Consider the following 18,277-nt stretch of genomic DNA (forward strand, 5'->3'; position numbering starts at 1 on the left):
ACTCCTTTCCCCGTCATGTTATTCTCCCAGGGGACCTTGCCCATCAGTTCCCTGAGGGAGTCGAAGTCTGCTTTTCTGAAGTCCAGGGTCTCTGTTTTACTGCTCTCCTTTCTTCCTTGTGTCAGGATCCTGAACTCGACCATCTCATGGTCACTGCCTCCCAGGTTCCCATCCACTATTGCTTCCTCTACTATTTCTTCCCTGTTTGTGGGCAGCAGGTCAAAAAGAGCTTTCCCCCTAGTTGGTTCCTCCAGCACTTGCACCAGGAAATTGTCCCCTACACTTTCCAGAAACTTCCTGGATTGTCTGTGCACTGCTGTATTGCTCTCCCAGCAGATATTGGGGTGATTAAAGTCACCCATGAGAACCAGGGCCTGTGATCTAGCAACTTCTGTTAGCATCTAGCATCCCCCTGGTCTGGTGGTCTGTAGCAGACTCCCACCACAACATTACCCTTGTTGTTCATACTTCTAAATTTAATCCAGAGACTCTCAGGTTTTTCTGCAGTTTCATACTGGAGCTCTGAGCAGTCATACTGCTCTCTTACATACAACGCAACTCCCCCACCTTTTCTGCCCTGCCTATCCTTCCTGAACAGTTTATATCCATCCATGACAGTACTCCAGTCATGTGAGTCATCCCACCAAGTCTCTGTTATTCCAATTACATCATAATTCCTTGACTGTGCCAGGACTTCTAATTCTCCCTGCTTGTTCCCCAGGCTTCTTGCATTTGTGTATAGGCATGTAAGATAACTCACTGATCGTCCTGCTCTCCCCTCTTGCACTCACCTACTTGTGCTTTCTCCCGATATCCCACTTCCCCACTTACCTCGGGGAAGTGGGATATCGGGAGAAAGCACAAGTAGGTGAGTTACTTGCACAAATGCAAGACACCCCCCCCCCCCCAGACAGCTCCAGTATCCCCTGCCCACATTGACCCTTACCCAATTCCTCACCTTTCTATGTGGGGAAAGGAGGATCCCACTCGGCATAGACAGCAGCTTTCTCTGCTTTCTATGGTTCTCCCAGCCAGTGACAGATTACCGCACAGGCCAACGGGAGCCCCCCCAAAAATCTCCCCCCACCGTGGCCCTGGGGCTGGAGGAGCTCTCACTCCCTGCTGCGGGACTGGGGCTGAGGTGAGGGCACAGAGCTTCTCAGGTCTTGGGGCCGCAGCAGGGGACAGGTGGGTAGAAAGGAGCAAACAAGTGGGGTGGGGGGGGCCACAGGCAGACGGGGTGGAATGGGGGTGGGACCATGGATCTGGTGCCAGGGCCCCTCACTTGCTTCAGCTCAGGGCCCCAAGAGACTTTAATCCCCCTCTGGTCCCAGCTCAGAGTGCACATTTCCCCTCATACCTCAGGGGATGTCTGTCCCCACAGAAGACACTGCAGTAGATCGGGTGAGCTGTCTGGGACTTTGTCTCACTGTGGCCTTGGTGATGAGGGGACACACCTGGCTTCAGTTCCAGCTGGTTTGTGGGGGTTGGGGGGAGAGTACCCCAGGGTCTGTTTTAGCTCTGCTGACACTCCTCTCCGGAGTCAGGGATCAGCACCCACTCCTCCGCCAGGGCTGTCATTTGCAGACCTTTCCTGTTGAGGAACAGCATCCCTCCCTCCCTCCGCCCCAATATGGTTTCCTGCATCTCCATCACTGGTGCAGTGAGTTAGCCATTCTCAGCTCTCCCAACCTTTCAGTGAGACCCCCTACAGGTTTCCCAGCCCTGTATCACCACATTCCCCCACACCCTCCCTTCGCATCACATCAGGGCAGGCCTCAGGACCTAACTTTCCTCACCCCGCCTCTGCCTCTTGGCCCAAGGATTTCTGTGCCAGAAGAAACTGCTGAGTCTGCTGTAACCAGGGGCCTGAGATTCAGCACACGTTTGTTTTATTATTGGTAATTTTTCATATTTCAGCCATCTGGCAATTCTCACAGATGAAAGAGGAGAAAATGAGCAAAAACAGATGGCCGTGAGACAAATAACCATTTGGGGAGGGGATGCCCAAACAGCTCAAGGCCTAGCAGCCAGTCCCCTGGGGGCTTTGAGAGGTCTATAGGGTGTCCATCCCCCAGGTAACAAATTCAGGTGAATGGGGATCCTAGCCCAGGTGCTGGGGGAAGCTAGACACAGGTCTCAGGAGTGAGGCATGGCCGGCGTATCCTTCTCCAGGGATAGGGAAAGGAGAGGAGTCCATCCCAGGCACAGAAAGCAGATGGGAGGATCTTTCTCCCCTGCCATGAAGCAAAGAACTTAGAAGCTGGGGCTGCAGCAGGAAGGTGGAACTGACCAGGGTCTTTCCTCCTCTGCCTGCTGAGCCAGAGAACGGTACCGATCAGGCTGGAGTAGGTTCTGCTGTCTCCTGACCCCAGAGACAGGCAGCCAGCGACTGAATGCCCCCTGACATTCCTGAGAACTGCAAATGCTCTGGGGATGGGGCAGGGGTTTGTTTATTTGTAAGGTCTTTTCACACAGTGGAGTATCTGATGCACAGCGAGGTTGGATCTCTGCTGGAAGCTCTTCCCGCAGCGCAGGCAGGAATAGGGTGTCTTGCCTGTGTGGACTCGCCGGTGCGTCACGAGAGACAAGCTATAGCTAAAGCTCTTCCTGCACTCAGAGCAGGCGTAGGGTTTCTCTCCCTGTGCAGCCTGCGATGGCTGGCAAGGGTCTAGCTGCTGCAGAATCTTTTCTCACAGTTGGGGCACTTGTAAGCAGGGCTTTGGAGCTGTGCTCCGGCTCCGCTCCAGCTCCAGGCAAAAACCTGCAGCTCCATTTCTCCGGAGCTGCTCCATGCTTCAGCTCTGGGCTCCACTACAAAGCCCTGCTTGTAAGGCTTCTCGCCCCCGTGGGTTCTCCGGTGCCCGTAAAGGCATGAGTTGCAACTAAAGCTTTTCCCACACTCAGCGCACCTGTGGGGTCTCCCTCCCACAGGGTTGCTCGGCTGGGTTACACTTTTGTTGAGTTCCTTCAAACCTCCCACGCCATGAGTGGGTTTATCCTGATTTGTCCCCAGCTGGTTTCCTTGCAGCCTTTCTGATCCACACTGAGATTCACAGACTTTTTCCTGCTCACAACTCTGTGAAGCGTTCCCTTCGGGTCTTTACTGATGACATCCTGTGCAATTCCCCCCATTCAGGGCTTAGGGACACATTCCTCTTGGATTTTATTGACACTGTCCCATGCAGCTCCACTGGCTCAGGGCCCTCCTGCTGAGAATTCTCCTCCTTGTTCTCAGCCACTGTCAAGTCACTTGCTGGGATAGAAAAAAACCCCAAACACGAGTCATTCCCTGTGCCAGGGAGACGGGATCTCAGAGAAGGGCAAACCTCAAAACAAAACCAACTGTTCACATACAAAAATCAGAAGCAGATCTCCTCTCTCTCCTCTGGGTGAAGGGAAAGGACCAGTTCTGCCTCTGCATCCATCTGAACACTCAGGGGGAAGGGAGCTATGGCCAGGTGTCAGTCAGCCGGGGCAGGAAGCCATGAGTAACATCTGATGTGAGGATACGACACCGGTGGGGACAGCTCTGACCTGGGTGAAATGAGGTAGAACTGGGGGGAGCTCAGGAGGCCTTTGGGGGAATCCCAACTTTTTACTTCCTGTGTCAATGGGTCTGTCATAAACAGATAGTTAAGGGTTAACGTCTCTTTTACCTGTAAAGGGTTAAGAAGCTCAGTAGACTTGGCTGACACCTGACCAGAGGACCAATAAGGGGACAAGATACTTTCAAATCTTGGTGGAGGGAAGTCTTTTGTTTGTGCTCTTTGTTTGGGGGTTGTTCGTTCTTGGGACTGAGAGGGACCAGACATCAATCCAGGCTCTCCAAATCTTTATGAATCAGTCTCTCATGTTTAAAACTTGTAAGTAACAGCCAGGCAAGGCGTGCTAGTCTTATTTTTGTTTTCTCAACTTGTAAATGTTTCTTTTTGCTGGAAGGATTTTTACCTCTGTTTGCTGTAACTTTGAACCTGAAGCTAGAGGGGGTTTCCTCTGGGCTATATGGATCTAAGTACCCTGTAAAGCATTTTCCATCCTGATTTTACAGAGATCATTTTTACCTTTTCTTCCTTTAATTAAAAGCTTTCTTTTTTAAGAACCTGATTGATTTTTCTTCGTTTTAAGATCCAAGGGGATTGGGTCTGAACTCACCAGGGATTGGTGAGGGGGGATGGTTAATTTCTCCTTGTTTTAAGATCCAAGGGGTTTGGATCTGTGTTCCCCAGGGAAGGTTTTGAGGGGACAGGGAGTGTGCCAGACACTGATTTCTGGCTGGTGGCAGCGTTACCAGTTCTAAGCTAGGAATTAAGCTTAGAAGTGTTCATGCAGGTCCCCACATTTGTACTCTAAAGTTCAAAGTGGGGAAAGAAACCTTGACAGGGTCATTTTAACCAATTCCTCACCTGTGCAGGTGCCCCCTGGACTCTCCCTTTTCTCTGAGTTCTGGAGGCCCGGGTCTTCCCCTCGCTCCTGCTGGGACATCATGTTGGGCTTAGAAATCAGATGCCCTGCTCAGCGGAAAGAAAAGATGTACGATCAGGGGGAATTACATCTCTGATAATATCCCCTATGTAGAATGCGCTATTATTTTGATTCAGCCTCCTTCTGTGTTGGGGGGGAGGGGAGGGGAATACATGGGAAGGTGGTAATACATGGGGTGAGAAACGTTTGCATGTAGGGGCGAGTGTTGTTCCTCTTGTAGGGGATTCAGGGATCTTCAGACATGGGCTGACACAGTCTTGGTGCTAAGCCCTTTGCCTGGTTCTAAACCTCCAGAGGCCTCTCTATGGTCCAGGCAGGAGGGGACCAGGGATTCTGTGTGAATGCAAAATTCTATGCAGCCCTTCTGCCTCCTAGGGGGCGGGATTAGACTCCCTGCAGAGTTTCTGAATTTCCTGGGAAGAGGGTGTGGGGAGTGAGTATCTCTCACAAGGGTTCTGGGGAATGAAGGGTTGATACTCCCCCCACCCTTAAATCTAAGGCACCAACAGCAGTTGAAGAAGATCAGCGTAGATAGGGAGAAGTCACTGATTTGGGTGCCTGTTGTCACAGATCATGACATTACGGGGTGATGCTATGTTTCATCATCATGACATGATGGGATGCAGCAAGAAAAAGAGAGGGAGGCTCCCACAAACCCAGGAGAGGGAGAGGGAGAAAGGAGAGATCCTTCTGGGCCTAGAGGAGAGGATGGGAAAATGTGACACCCCCCCGCCCCACACACACTTTCACTTAAACCCTGGAGACCAGGGAAGAACCCTGAGCAGAAGTGGATTCTGGCACTCCAGAGACTCCACAGCGGCTAGTCACAGAGGGGACAGGGATCCTTACATAGTGAGGTCACTGTCTTGTAATTCTCCTGCATGACGTCCCTGTAGAGGGCTCTCTGACCGGGGTCCAGCAGAGCCCCCTGCCCCGTGTGAAATACACAGCCACCTCCTCAAAGGTCACCAGCCCCTGGAACAACAAGGGCAAAGAAAAAAGGTAAAAAAGGTGAAAAATTTAACTGGCGCCATTATCAGTGCCCATGTTGGCACCCAGCCCGACACAGGAGCTCTGAGATGCATGAACTACCCCACTCATCCCAAATGGCACGTTGATCTCAGAGTCTGAGGTGGACACATTAAATGGCCACACTATTAACTATTTCAGCTGGGAGTCAAAGCCCATGAGGAAGGCAAGGACAATCATACAATGAAGATCTGCACTATCTACTGCGAAAGGCACATACATTGGCCACCACAATTTGGTCGAGTTCCCTCCGACTGTGTATTTTCCAGGAGCCCAGCATCACAGAGTGGGGTGCAGGAAGAGATGGGGCTGGCTAGATCAGTGCTTGTGAGACAGAATCTGCTTTTTTGAGTACAAATTATTGGGGGGAGGGGTGGATTGGAGAACCAAAATATCGCTCACCGAAGGCAATAATATATTTAGGATCCACCTTGGCAAAAGGGGCCCAAGCATATGGCCCAGAAGTGGGTGAAGGGAAACGGTTTGCTGAACAAAGGGGTGGCCACAGACTTTCTTTTCTAACGTGACTTATTGGAGATGAAGGAAAAGCCAGAAGAACCGCCCCACAAGAGGCAGCAGGACATGCGGCAGTCTGCAGCAACCCTGAGAACAATACGCTCGATGAGCTTGGCACACAGACAGAGTTCATAGGTATATCACATCCACCACTTCTCCTTTATCCACAAGACTCATTATCCTATCAAAGAAAGCGATCAGATTGGTTTAACATTATTTGTTCTTTACAAATCTATGCTGGCTATTCCCTATCACCTTACCACCTTCCAAGTGTTTGCAGATGATTTCCTTAATTACTTGCTCAATTATCTTCCCTGGCACAGAAGTTAAACTTAACTGGTCTGTAGTTTCCTGGGTTGTTTTTATTTCCCTTTTTATAGATGGGCACTATATTTGCCCTTTTCCAGTCTCCTGGAATCTCTCCTGTCTCCCATGATTTTACAAAGATAATAGCTAGAGGCTCAGATACCTCCTCTATTAGCTCCCTGAGTATTCTAGGATGCATTTCATCAGGCCCTGGTGACTTGCAGGCATCTAACTTTTCTAAGTGATTTTTAACTTGTTCTTTTTTTATTTTATCTTCTAAACCTACCCCCTTCCCATTAGCATTCACTATGTTAGGCATTTCTTCAGACTTCTCAGTGAAGACCGAAACAAAGACGTCATTAAGCATCTCTGCCATTTCCAAGTTTCCTTTTACTGTAACTCAGGGCAAACTGATCCCAGATAAATTTGAGTGGGAGGCTGCGGGTACCTACCAGTGGCTCTTTGCTTTTCCTCTCCCTATAAGTTTTGCTTTCTTCTCTCTCTTTCCTCAGACAGGTCAGACACGCTTGTGACATCTAGAAGGCAGAGGGGGCAAAGAAGGTGCTTTTTTACAAATTGCTGCCAATGGCTTCCCAGATGCCAGATTTCAGGGCCCAGTCCTGCCCTGAAGATGCTGGTTCAGCATCCCCAGCACTCGCTCACACAGATCCCAGGGCAGGAGGAGACCCTCGGGCTTGTGGGTTCAGCAGCTACAGTGAGGCAGATGTCAGAGGGGCAAGGCCATGGGCCAGCAGATTTTCCACAGAGAAAAACAGTGGCAGCTCAAGTGGGGGGAGTGATGCAGCCCCAAACCACCAGCTCCCATCATCCCCTCCCAAATAGCCTTCATTCCAAACCCTTTCCCACCCCCCAAACTCACCCCATCTCCGAACATCTCCCCGCAGACCAGTTCTAAACACAGCCACCAACCAACACCCCAGTTCCAACCACTGCCCCATGAACCAGCTCCCACATACCAGCTGCCTGCTCCCCCCACTATCAGACCTCTCCTCCCCAAATTAGAATCAGTGTCTGGCACAAATCCCAGCTCCAAATATCCCCCCCATCACAAAGCCCTGGTCCCCTCAAACACCGGGCTTGCCACCTGCCCAGATTTTCCCCAGATGATCCTTTCTTCTATTTTTTTTTTTGAAGCTGCACTCCCAGGAAATCTGTGAGGGTGCTCATTCCACACCGCCTGCTGGCCAGCTGTGTGGGCTCTGCATCATCCCAGATTAGGGTGACTAGACAGCAAGTGTGAATAATCGGGATGGGGGTGGGAGGTAATAGGAGCCTATATAAGAAAAAGACCCAAATATTGGAACTGTCCCTATAAAATCGGGATATCTGGTCACCCTATCCCAGGTGTCCTGGGTTTTGTACCTGAGAGGTGGTGCACCTAGTCACCAACACCCCCTAACCTGAAACATCCCAGCTCCAGACATCCCCCCCACACCATCTCCATACCCCAGCTCCCTTCCCCCCACCCCAGTTACAAACAGTGCCTCCCAACAACCAGCTCCCAACCTCCCCCGTGACACCCCCTAACTCTCTAGCTCCAATTCCTCACACACCCCAGTGACAAGCACCCTCCTCGCACCACCTAGCTCCAACCCCCCACTCCTGAACACGCCCCCCCTCCAACAGCATTCGAGCTCCGCACAAACCCCTTGGAGATCCGCAGACCCCTGGAGGTCCCCACCGTGCTCCCCAGCTGCCCCCAGAGCTGCAGCAGGCTCCGGGGGATGGGCTCCTGGCACCGCGGGCAGCACTGGCGCTGCTCCGCTTCCTCCAGCGCTGGGGCCCGGGGAGCAGCGCCCTGCGTGGAGCGCTCCCTGCCCGCGCCATGGGGCAGCCGCTGGGTTTGAGCTGCCAGGGCTCAGGGGAAGATTTTGCCATGGGACATGGGGGGAGGGGGTGTGTGTCTCCTTGCCGGGGACTGGTTGGTGCCTGGGGCCTCGCCAAGGTGTGGGTGGATCCAGCTGTAGTGAAAACCAAACCCAAACCCCTCCAGGCTGAGAAGATCTGGGGGATGGGCAGGGAGTCCGGACACCTGGGTTCTCTTCCCGGCTCTGTGGGAACAAGGCGGCTCCTTCCAGCCTGACACAGTCCCTGTGAGTGTTGCTACCCGACTCGGTATTGAAGGGCACAGGAAGGGGCTAACCCAGTTGGGCTCCAGCAGCTGCCGCAGGGAGGGAGGCAGCAGGTGCTGGAGGAAAGGAAGCGGAATCGGAGCCCTGGGGGATCCTGCATGTGAGTTAGTGCTAAAGCCTGATGCTGCTGCCTCCGTTGTGGTCTGGGAGCCCGGGCTGAGCAGCTGCTGCGTGGGGTCTGTGCGGGGTGGGGGGAGACCTGCATTAACCCCGCTCTGTGCCCAGCCGGGGGGACTTTCTCCAGTGCTTGGAACCAGCCCCTGGGGCAGCCCCGGGCTCTGCCGCCACCAGCCCCTGAGCCGGAGCCTGCAGGTGAGGGGCGAGACCCGGGGGAAGGGCCGGGGCCGGGCAGGAAAGTGACTCTGCACAGCCTCAGATCTGGCCTTCCCCGTCTCTTGTTATTTTGTGCTTTTCTTAAAGCCCCGGGGGTATGTATTCCAGGGGGTGTGCAGAGTCTTCCAGGGGGTAGATCAACTCACCTAGCTCTTTGCCTAGTTTTACAACAGGCTACATAAAAAGCCGAGTGAGGTCAGTACAAGTTAAAATTTCATACAGACAAAATGAGAAAGGAAGCAATTTTTCAGTACTAGTATGTGGTGACACTTGTATTTTTAGGTCTGATTTTGTAAGCAGCTCATTTTTAAATGAGGTGAAATTTGGGGGTACACAAGACAAACCAGCCTCCTGAAAGGGGGACAGTCATCTGGAAAGGGTGAGAGCCACTGGTCTGGTCCAGTGTTTCTCCCGCTTTTTGGAGAGTGATCTGCTGCCTTTCTAAACTGCGTCTGGGAGATCTCAGGGCAAACACTGTTCTTCTAGTCCAGGCATTAGGGTGTCATTAAAACTCAGCTTCTAGCCTTCCTGGTTGCACAGAAAAAAGCTTGATGACTTGAGTAAAACTCAAAAGCCCAAATCCACACAAACAGAACCTGCAATTTTTGTTATTTTTATTTTTAGCAAATGCCATGATTTTGGGGGGTCTGGCTCATGATTTTGGGGTTGTCTGCACCAAGAGCCAAACTGCAGGAGAGAGCCACTTCAGGGGGACCATGAATAAGCCTCAGTGGGGTATCCTGTTTTGTCAGAGGAGTTGTCAGGGAGTGGGTGAAAAATAAGACCGAGATGCAGGGAAAAGATGTGTGGGAGAGACAGCTTGAAATGTGGCAGATTTAGCCATCTCTGTGCAATTAGGGCAATAACAGGGAGCGGCGAGAGAGAGTGTGTGTGGGGGGGGGTTATTCCTGATTTACACATCTGCCCCATTGCTGTCCTGTTGTGTCCCCCCTCCACACACACCCCGAGCCGGCTACTGCTTCCAGTGATAAGTAGGGCCCTACCAAATTCACAGTCCATTTTGGTCAATTTTGTGGTCATAGGATATTTAAAATAGTAAATTTCATATCAGCTATATAAATCTGAAATTTCACAGTGTTGTAACTGTAGGGGTCCTGACCCAAAAAGGAGTTGTGGGGAGGTCACAAGGTTATTGTAGGGGGGTGGTGCGGTACTGCTATCCTTACTTCTGCGCTGCTGCTGGTGAGGCGGCTTCAGAGCCGGGTGCCCGACCAATCGCTGCTGCTCTCCAGCTGCCCAGTTCTGAATTTGATCTGCATTTCCAGCAGATCGAGGGATGTGATCATTCCCCTCTACTCAGCACTGGTGAGGCCTCATTTGGAGTACTGTGTCCAGTTTTGGGCCCCACACTACAAGAAGGATGTGGACAAATTGGAGAGAGTCCAGCGGAGGGCAACAAAAATGATTAGGGGGCTGGAGCACATGACTTATGAGGAGAGGCTGAGGGAACTGGGATTGTTTAGTCTGCAGAAGAGAAGAATGAGGGGGGATTTGATAGCTGCTTTCAACTACCTGAAAGGGGGTTCCAAAGAGGATGGATCTAGACTGTTCTCAGTGGTAGAAGATGACAGAACAAGGAGTAATGGTCTCAAGTTGCAGAGGGGGAGGTTTAGGTTGGACATTAGGAAAAACTTTTTCACTAGGAGAGTGGTGAAGAACTGGAATGGGTTACCTAGGGAGGTAGTGGAATCTCCTTCCTTAGAGGTTTTTAAGGTCAGGCTTGACAAAGCCCTGGCTGGGATGATTTAGTTGGGTTTGGTCCTGCTTTGAGCAGGGGGTTGGACTAGATGACCTCCTGAGGTCCCTTCCAACCCTGAGATTCTATGATTCTATGAAGACAGTGCAGAAATAAGGGTGACAATACCATGACCCCCACAAAAAACATTATGGATCCCCCTGCAACTCCCTTTTGGGTCAGGACCCCCAATTTGAGAAATACTGGTCTCCCCCGTCCCCCCCCCCACGAAATCTGGGTAAAAGTACACAAAAGACAGGATTTCATGGGGGGAAGACCTGATTTCATTTTCCGTGATGCGTTTTTCATGGCTGTGAATTTGGTAGGGCCCTAGTGATAAGCCATGGGGTTCCCATAGAGTTCCACAGGGATGGGTAAACGTCCCCAGTATGAAAACACAGCACTCTTTAATTCCTGGTTTTCAGAGGTTTACACAGAGTTGGTTCAACGGTCTGGAAGCACACAAGGTGGGTCAGTCACCCTACCTCTGTGTTAACAATTTGGGGGTGGGGGGGGGAGGCTGTGAAATGTCCCTTTGCTATACACAGGGTTTAAAAATGTCTCAGTGGGTTTAATCCTTATTGGGAGAGTCTGGGTCTGGGCTGTAATAAAGTGACCAAATGATTTCCCAACCAGGCAGAGTCTCTCTGCAGGGAAACAGCCTGTTGAGAATTGGGGTGTGAAAAGGACTAAAACTCCTTCTGCAGTCACCCCAATCATTCCTCTTGCCCTGACAGGCTGCAGAATAACAGCCACATTTCGCTCCAGATTGTCCCATTCTCCTGAGGGGCCGGGTAGAGGAATGGCTGCAGTGAAGCCGATTCAGGTAGGGGATTTTTCAGGGGCCTGTCCTGAAGGAGACACAAGAGGAGAAAGAGAGGGAGACAGGGTGTGAGAAACCTGCTGGGACTTGTTGGATCTGGGTCCTGGTTTATAGGAACAGGCCCGTTGGAAGGGGGCAGAATTCCCCCAATTTATGGAACAGTAAACAAACCCCTGAAGAGAAATGGGGAAACTTGTCAGCCTCTCCACATGGAAGCTTGAGCCCAGTAGCCAGAGGCTACTATGAAATATGAAGGGGCCACCCAGCAGTGAGGCCCAGGGGAGCTGCCCTGTCCCCTCACACTCAGCAGCTAGCAATGGGGAGCGTATTGGGATTCCCACCCGGGCTCTGTCCCTGTCCCCTGTTTGGTGCCTCCATCTCCTGTATCAGCTAGTAGGTGTGTGATTAAATGTGATGGTGCTGCCCTCTGTCTTCTGGGAAGCACAAGGAGCTCTCGCTTTCTCCTCACCCCCTGAAGCCTCCTGACTGCTCTGACTCTCCCAGAGTTTCCATTTTATTGGCCCCCTCCCCTGTGAATAGTGGGATTGTGGCTGGGGCAGCAGGTACCGAGTGGGTGACTGTGGCTGTTTCAGATGCCGGTGACCTTCGAGGAGGTGGCTGTGTATTTCACCCAGGGGCAGGGGGCTCTGCTGGACCCCGCTCAGAGAGCCCTCTACAGGGACGTCATGCAAGAGAATTACAAGACGGTGACCTCGCTGGATAGGGGATTCCTGTCGTTTTGATTTACCCCTGGGGGAATTCTGCGTATCAGATATGCAGAATTCATCTGTCTCCTATAATTTTGTATTTTCCTGCATAAGAAACGTTTTGCCTAAGAAGTGCTGCAGTTCCGCCTTTTACCCACCAGAGGCTAGAACAGCAGCACCACAGCGGCCTCTGGTGGGCAAAAGGTAAAAGTGCAGCACTTCTTAGGCAAAACGTATTTTATGCTGGAAAATACGTAATTCTGTGCCCAGTGCTGCAGAATTCTCCCAGGAGCAGGGCCAGCTCCAGACCCCAGCACGCCAAGCGCGTGCTTGGGGCGGCATTTGCCGGCAGGGTGGCAGGCGGCTCCGGTGGACCTTCCGCAGTCGTGCCTGCGGGAGGTCCACCGGAGCCGCGGGACCAGCGGACCCTCTGCAGGCACGTCTGCAAGAGGTCCCCCGGAGCCGCGGGACCGGTGACCGGCAGCGCGCCCCCTGCGGCATGCCGCCGTGCTTGGGGCGGCCGGATTCCTAGAGCCGCCCCTGCCCAGGAGTAGAGTTTATCACAGCACCCTGCTCGCGGATCCAGGTCAGAACAGAGAGGGGCACACAGGGATGCTGGGGGATCACAGACTGGGGTTCAGAATGGGACAGACTGGTGCATGGGCTCAGGAGCTAGTGGGGTGACAGTGTTGAGCCTGGGGACGGGGGGGGGGGCTGCAGAGACCCATAGGGATGAGAGGTGCAGGGACATGCCTAGCTGAATGGGAAGGGTTGGGGTCAGCGAGGGTCTGCATGTGGGAGGCTTCCCAACACCATAACATTTCTCCCCCCCTCCCCTCCGCAAAGAAAAACCACATACCCACACCCAACACCCTCCAGGTTCACTCCTAGGCTCCTTCCCTCTCCCTCAGCTCTTCTGTTACCCCTGAATCCCCTAAGCCTTTGCACTGCTTCTGACAGGTGCAGAAAATACAGTTCTGTATTGCAATTTAAATGAATTACACTAAGTTCTGTATTAATATGCCTCATAAGGAATCTATTTGTAATATATAAAAACCAGAATCTTTTTTTTTTAATCTGTATTGTTACAGACATACTTGCTGACAGATATTTTGAAATAAATTACCAAAATAATTGTAACTGGCATGATTATATTGTGTTATTTTGACAAATAAAATATGCAGAATTTTGCAAAATTTTCAAATATTGTGTGCAGAATTTTTATTTTATTTTTTGTGCAGAATTCCCCCAAGAGTATTGATTGTTAGAAACTGTAGGGTCTGTGATGTGCCCAATTTGGCTTCTGCTCAGGTCCTTTCCTGGTCTCTTAGGCTGTACAGGTTTGGGCCCCGTAGTCCCCTGGCCTGGTGAGAGAGAGACTTTCAGCTCTAAACCTTTTCCCATGGGCCAGGGGAGTCAGAAACCTAAGGGAGACCCTACTTCATATCCATCCCCCATAATTTACACGGGGACAGAAGCTTCATCTTCTCCTGTCTGTATTCACTCTCTCACACAGAACCCCAATTCCCCTCCCTTTCTGGGACTAGCTCCATCTGTGGGGTCGGCCCTGGCCTCTGCAGGTTTAGAAATAGGCAGGGACTTAATATCAGAGCTGGGTCTGAGTTAGCATGTCCCCTAGAAACTCCCACTGAGGTGCAGTATCTCCCCACGCAGACATCTGCTTCTCCCATGAGGGTGGGGGTCAGTGACCACGTTCCCCTACTTTCACATTTCACACACTCCTAGCACAGCATGGGGGCTGGTTAAAATCAGGGAATGTTCTTTGTGACTGATATTTTACAAATATATAATGCATCCTGATCTTGCCTGATTTCACTTCCTGGGCAGGATTTCTCCTTCTCAAATCTGACAGGATCGTCTGGTTCGAAAGAGGGGAAGAACTGTGGGTCCCAGATCTCCAGGGCTCTGCAGAGAGGGAGATGTCGAGAGGTACCTGCACAGGTGGGGAACCAGTGAAATGGACATAGGGAACTATCAGCTGAGTTTTGCTCAAAGACCTCGTGAGCTCTCCCAGTTCTGCAACCATCTCTTACGCCCAGCATTTGTCATACCCTCAGGGCAGACATCCCTCATGGCTTCCACCAATCCCGACTGACATCTGGCAATAGCACCCCACTGACCTCTCTTCTTAGTGTCTAAATCGGGTCCCTTTTTTTTCTCAACCACCCCAGAAGTTATTGTGTTTCATTTCCCCAGCCCTCCTGATTTTCTATTCCCTTTCTGAGCTTTCCTTTCTCCCCAGTGCCGGGAAGGACTCATGTCTGGATTCTCTATCCCAGCAGGTGATGGGATGGTGAGTGAGAACCAGGAGAGAAATCCTCTGCAGGATGGTCCTGAGCAAGCAGAACCCCATGGGATGTTATCAGGAAGAGCTGAAGGGCTTGTCTCCCAGGACCCCGAGCGGGGAGAAGGCTGTGGGATTCAGCACAGGCCAAAGAGGCAGCAGGGAAATCCTCCATCGGAGAAAGGTGGCAAATCCAACAATGGTGTGGGAGCTTGCAAGGGCCTCAAGGAAACCCCGGCCCAGCCGAGAAACTCCAAGGGGGAGAGAAGACACACGTGCACGGAGTGCGGGAAGAGCTTCAAACGGAGCTCCAACCTTATCACCCATTGGCGGATCCACACCGGGGAGAGGCCCTACAAGTGCTTCGACTGCGGGGAAAGCTTCAATGTGAGCTCCAACCTCATCGCACACCGGAGACTCCACACGGGGGAGAAACCTTATACGTGCCCCGACTGTGGGAAAAACTTCATCGTGAGCTCACAGCTCACTATACACCAGAGGATCCACACGGGAGAGCGACCCTATCAGTGTCCCGAGTGCGGGAAAAGCTACATCCAGAGCTCAGCCTTGGTTAAGCATCGGAGAACCCACATGGCAGAAAAACCCTACAAGTGCCCCGAATGCGCAAAAAGCTTCACTGTGAGCACCGCCCTCATTAGGCACCAGAGACTGCACACGGGCGAGCGATCCTATACGTGTCCCGAGTGCGGAAAAAGCTTCGGTGTAAACTCGGACCTTATCCGACACCAGAGACTGCACACAGGAGAGAGGCCTTATAAATGCCTGGACTGTGGGAGAAGCTACACACAAAGCTCAGCTCTGATCAGGCATCAGAGAATCCATACAGGAGAAAAGCCTTATAAATGCCCCAGCTGCGACAAGAGCTTCAGCCAAAGATCAAATCTGATTAAACACCAGAGAATCCACACGGGAGAAAAGCCGTATAGATGCGGCGAATGTGGAAAATGTTTTAGCACCAGCTCAAATCTTGTAACGCATCAGAGACTCCACACTAGAGTCTATTAGAACAGACCAAAGGAGATAACTTACATTTGTCAGTTGCCATCTTGGGTGTTATGTGTGTTGATCTCGTGTTTAACCAGGCAAGACCGACCCAAATCATCTGGCCCATGGGGATTCTGCCTAACTCTGGAGCCCCATGCCAGCCTCTACAATTCTGGGTACTGCCTATATACCCTGGACTCAATGCCACCCTGTGAAAACTCAGAGCTTCGCCGCCTGCCAGGGATTTAGGTGGAGCCATCTCTGCATTCTCAGCCCCATCCCTGCACACTGATGGGCATATACCCAGATGCCCCTGTGTAAACTGTGGGTTAGGCTCTGTCTCCATCATGTAACCAAATACCACCCCCAAAAAGAGTCTTGAAGACACCAGATGGGAGCCACCACACAAAAATATTCCCTGCTGGGGTTGAGGGTTCTTCATCCTGCCTTAGTCTTGGATCCTCCTCCAGCTCTGTTCTTCCTGCACAAACCCAGTGTAGTGTAAAGGGATTGGGTAGTGTCCCTTTAAATTGTATGTGAGGGCCTTTGCTGGCCCTCACTGTCTTCTCTGAGGCCAGAGCATGGTATAGGTATGTACCTAGGGTCTTGCATGTTGAATATACGTACAAAACACAGCTATTTGGACTCCACTGTGCTTGTGTAGTTTCTCCACATTACGTATGTTACGTAAAGAGCAAAAGACACACCAGTTGTTGAAAGGATGGGATCCTAATCCACGAATAGAGTGAAATAGATAGTGACTGCACTTCATAGAATCATAGAATCTCAGGGTTGGAAGGGACCTCAGGAGGTCATCTAGTCCAACCCCCACTTAAGAACGGCCATACTGGGTCAGACCAATGGTTCATCTAGCTCAGTATCCTGTCTTCCCACAGTGGCCAGTGCCAGGTGCTTCAGAGGGAATGAACAGAACAGGTAATCAGCAAGCGATCCCCTGTTGCCCATTCCCAGCTTCTGGCCAACAGAAGCTATGGACACCATCCTGGCTAATAGCCACTGATGGACCTATCCTCCAGGAACTTATCTAGTTCTTTTTTGAATCCTGTTATAGTTTTGGCCTGCATAGATATAGGTTGACCATGTGTTGTGTAAAGAAATATTTAATTTTGTTTGTTTTAAACCGGCTGCCTATTAATTTCATTTGGTGACCCCCTAGTTCTTGTGTTATGAGAAGGAATAAATAACACTTCCTTATTTTCTTTCCCCACACCAGTCATGATTTTATAGACCTCTATCATATCCCCCCTTAGTCATCTCTTTTTCTGAAAAGTCCCAGTCTTATTAATCTCTCATATGGCAGCTGTTCCATACCCCTAATCATTTTTGTTGCCCTTTTCTGTATCTTTTCCAATTCCAATATATCTTTTTTTGAGATGGAGCAACCACATCTGCATGCAGTATTCAAGATGTGGGCATGCCATAGATTTATATAGAGGCAATATGATATTTTCTGTTTTATTATCTATCCCTTTCCTAACGATTCCCAATATTCTGTTTGGTTTTTTGACTGCTGCTGCACATTGAGTGGATGTTCTCAAAGAAACTTGCTGGGGCTGTAAGTTAACTGTTCATATAGAGATTATTTAAGTAAAAAATGAGTAGCTGTTTGGGGAAAATGGATTTGTTTGAGAGCTCAGTAGAGAACTTGTCCACCTGTATCGAGAGACTGAAACAATCTATAATTTCTCATAACATAACTGATGAAAGAAAGGTGGCATCTGTTAAACCCACCAAAAAAAAACAAACAAAAAAAACTAAATGTTGCTGAGAGGTGAAAACTCTATAAAGATCTAGTCATCTGGCAAGGTCTAACAATGCAAATCCTTGCTAGGAGTTTAGTGTAGTGGCCAAGGATTGATACATACAGTGAAAGCTGTGTTATCTGGCACTTTATCAACTGCAAAGCTCTATTCTGATCTCTCCCAATATAAATCTTCAGTCTAGTAACCGGGACTAGTAAACTGCCCAGGAGGTTATGCAATTGCACATTCTGCACTCTGCTTTTATGCAAAAGAGGCAGAAGACAAGTCAGCCAGTTGATATGAGGAATTTATTCAAAAAAGCAGCTTCCAGGGTGTGTATGAAATTAATAGGCAGCAGGTTTAAAACAAATAAAAGGAAGTTCTTCTTCACGCAGCGCACAGTCAACTTGTGGAACTCCTTACCTGAGGAGGTTGTGAAGGCTAGGACTATAACAATGTTTAAAAGGGGACTGGATAAATTCATGGTGGCTAAGTCCATAAATGGCTATTAGCCAGGATGGGTAAGAATGGTGTCCCTAGCCTCTGTTCGTCAGAGGATGGAGATGGATGGCAGGAGAGAGATCACTGATCATTGCCTGTTAGGTTCACTCCCTCAGGGGCACCTGGCATTGGCCACTGTCGGTAGACAGATACTGGGCTAGATGGACCTTTGGTCTGGCCCGGTACGGCCTTTCTTATGTTCTTATGTTCTTATGTCATAGGGTCAGTATAGCTTCAACCCAATCTCCTACACCTTCTACATCTACAGTGATAATTGATGTTGATAATGCCAACCCTGAGACACTGCAAGATCCTGAAGTGCCTTCTGAATCATCAAAGAAAGACTAAGTTAAGTTCAGTATAGCTTTAGTGTTCAGTGTATTTTTAGTGATCTGGGTGTAGGCATTGCGCTGCCCATTGTGGTATGTAGTGTCATAAGATAACGTGCGGTATAGAAAACTTTCCATGTGTACACCTAAGTGCTTCAAGAAACCAACCACTCTGCAGAGCAGTACTACTACTGGATTGGTGAGTACCTGTCTACTATTTTATACTTTATTCATTTTATTGTGTTCTAATTCTTTAAAAATTGGTA

General features: G+C 50.4%; 1 protein-coding gene and 1 long non-coding RNA gene across 7 annotated transcripts; one reads left to right on the forward strand and one right to left on the reverse strand.

The window, feature by feature from the left end:
- Window positions 1-1,869: 1,869 nt before the first annotated feature.
- Window positions 1,870-8,499, reverse strand: LOC120383039. Of its 3 annotated transcripts, none has more exons than XR_005588336.1 (5): window positions 8,390-8,499; window positions 6,789-6,872; window positions 5,335-5,460; window positions 4,407-4,511; window positions 1,870-3,256 (listed from the first exon to the last, which is right to left on the reverse strand). It is a non-coding gene; the product is annotated as an uncharacterized LOC120383039 (long non-coding RNA). The 3 variants fall into 3 exon arrangements; XR_005588334.1 differs by lacking the exon at window positions 8,390-8,499 and adding an exon at window positions 8,039-8,368; XR_005588335.1 differs by lacking the exon at window positions 8,390-8,499 and adding an exon at window positions 8,004-8,368.
- LOC120383029 (zinc finger protein 3 homolog) lies at window positions 8,373-15,661 on the forward strand. Of its 4 annotated transcripts, XM_039500654.1 has the most exons (4): window positions 8,554-8,589; window positions 11,316-11,404; window positions 13,957-14,070; window positions 14,412-15,661. In XM_039500654.1, exons 3-4 carry the CDS (start codon window positions 14,049-14,051, stop codon window positions 15,437-15,439), a joined length of 1,050 nt encoding a protein of 349 aa, XP_039356588.1. In that variant the 5' UTR covers window positions 8,554-8,589; window positions 11,316-11,404; window positions 13,957-14,048; the 3' UTR covers window positions 15,440-15,661. The 4 variants fall into 4 exon arrangements, with proteins under 4 accessions (XP_039356591.1, XP_039356589.1, XP_039356588.1 ...); XM_039500655.1 differs by lacking the exon at window positions 13,957-14,070 and having other exon boundaries at window positions 8,552-8,589; XM_039500656.1 differs by lacking the exon at window positions 13,957-14,070 and having other exon boundaries at window positions 14,409-15,661.
- Window positions 15,662-18,277: the final 2,616 nt, after the last annotated feature.

Source organism: Mauremys reevesii, linkage group 15 (assembly GCF_016161935.1).
Source record: "Mauremys reevesii isolate NIE-2019 linkage group 15, ASM1616193v1, whole genome shotgun sequence".
NCBI lineage: Eukaryota > Metazoa > Chordata > Testudines > Geoemydidae > Mauremys > Mauremys reevesii.

Coding starts and splice junctions, on each gene's coding strand:
- LOC120383029 (XM_039500654.1), top strand. CDS start 14,049: ATGTCGAGAGGTACCTGCACAG. Junction 14,071..14,411: donor GTCGAGAGGTACCTGCACAG/GTGGGGAACCAG, acceptor CTATCCCAGCAG/GTGATGGGATGGTGAGTGAG.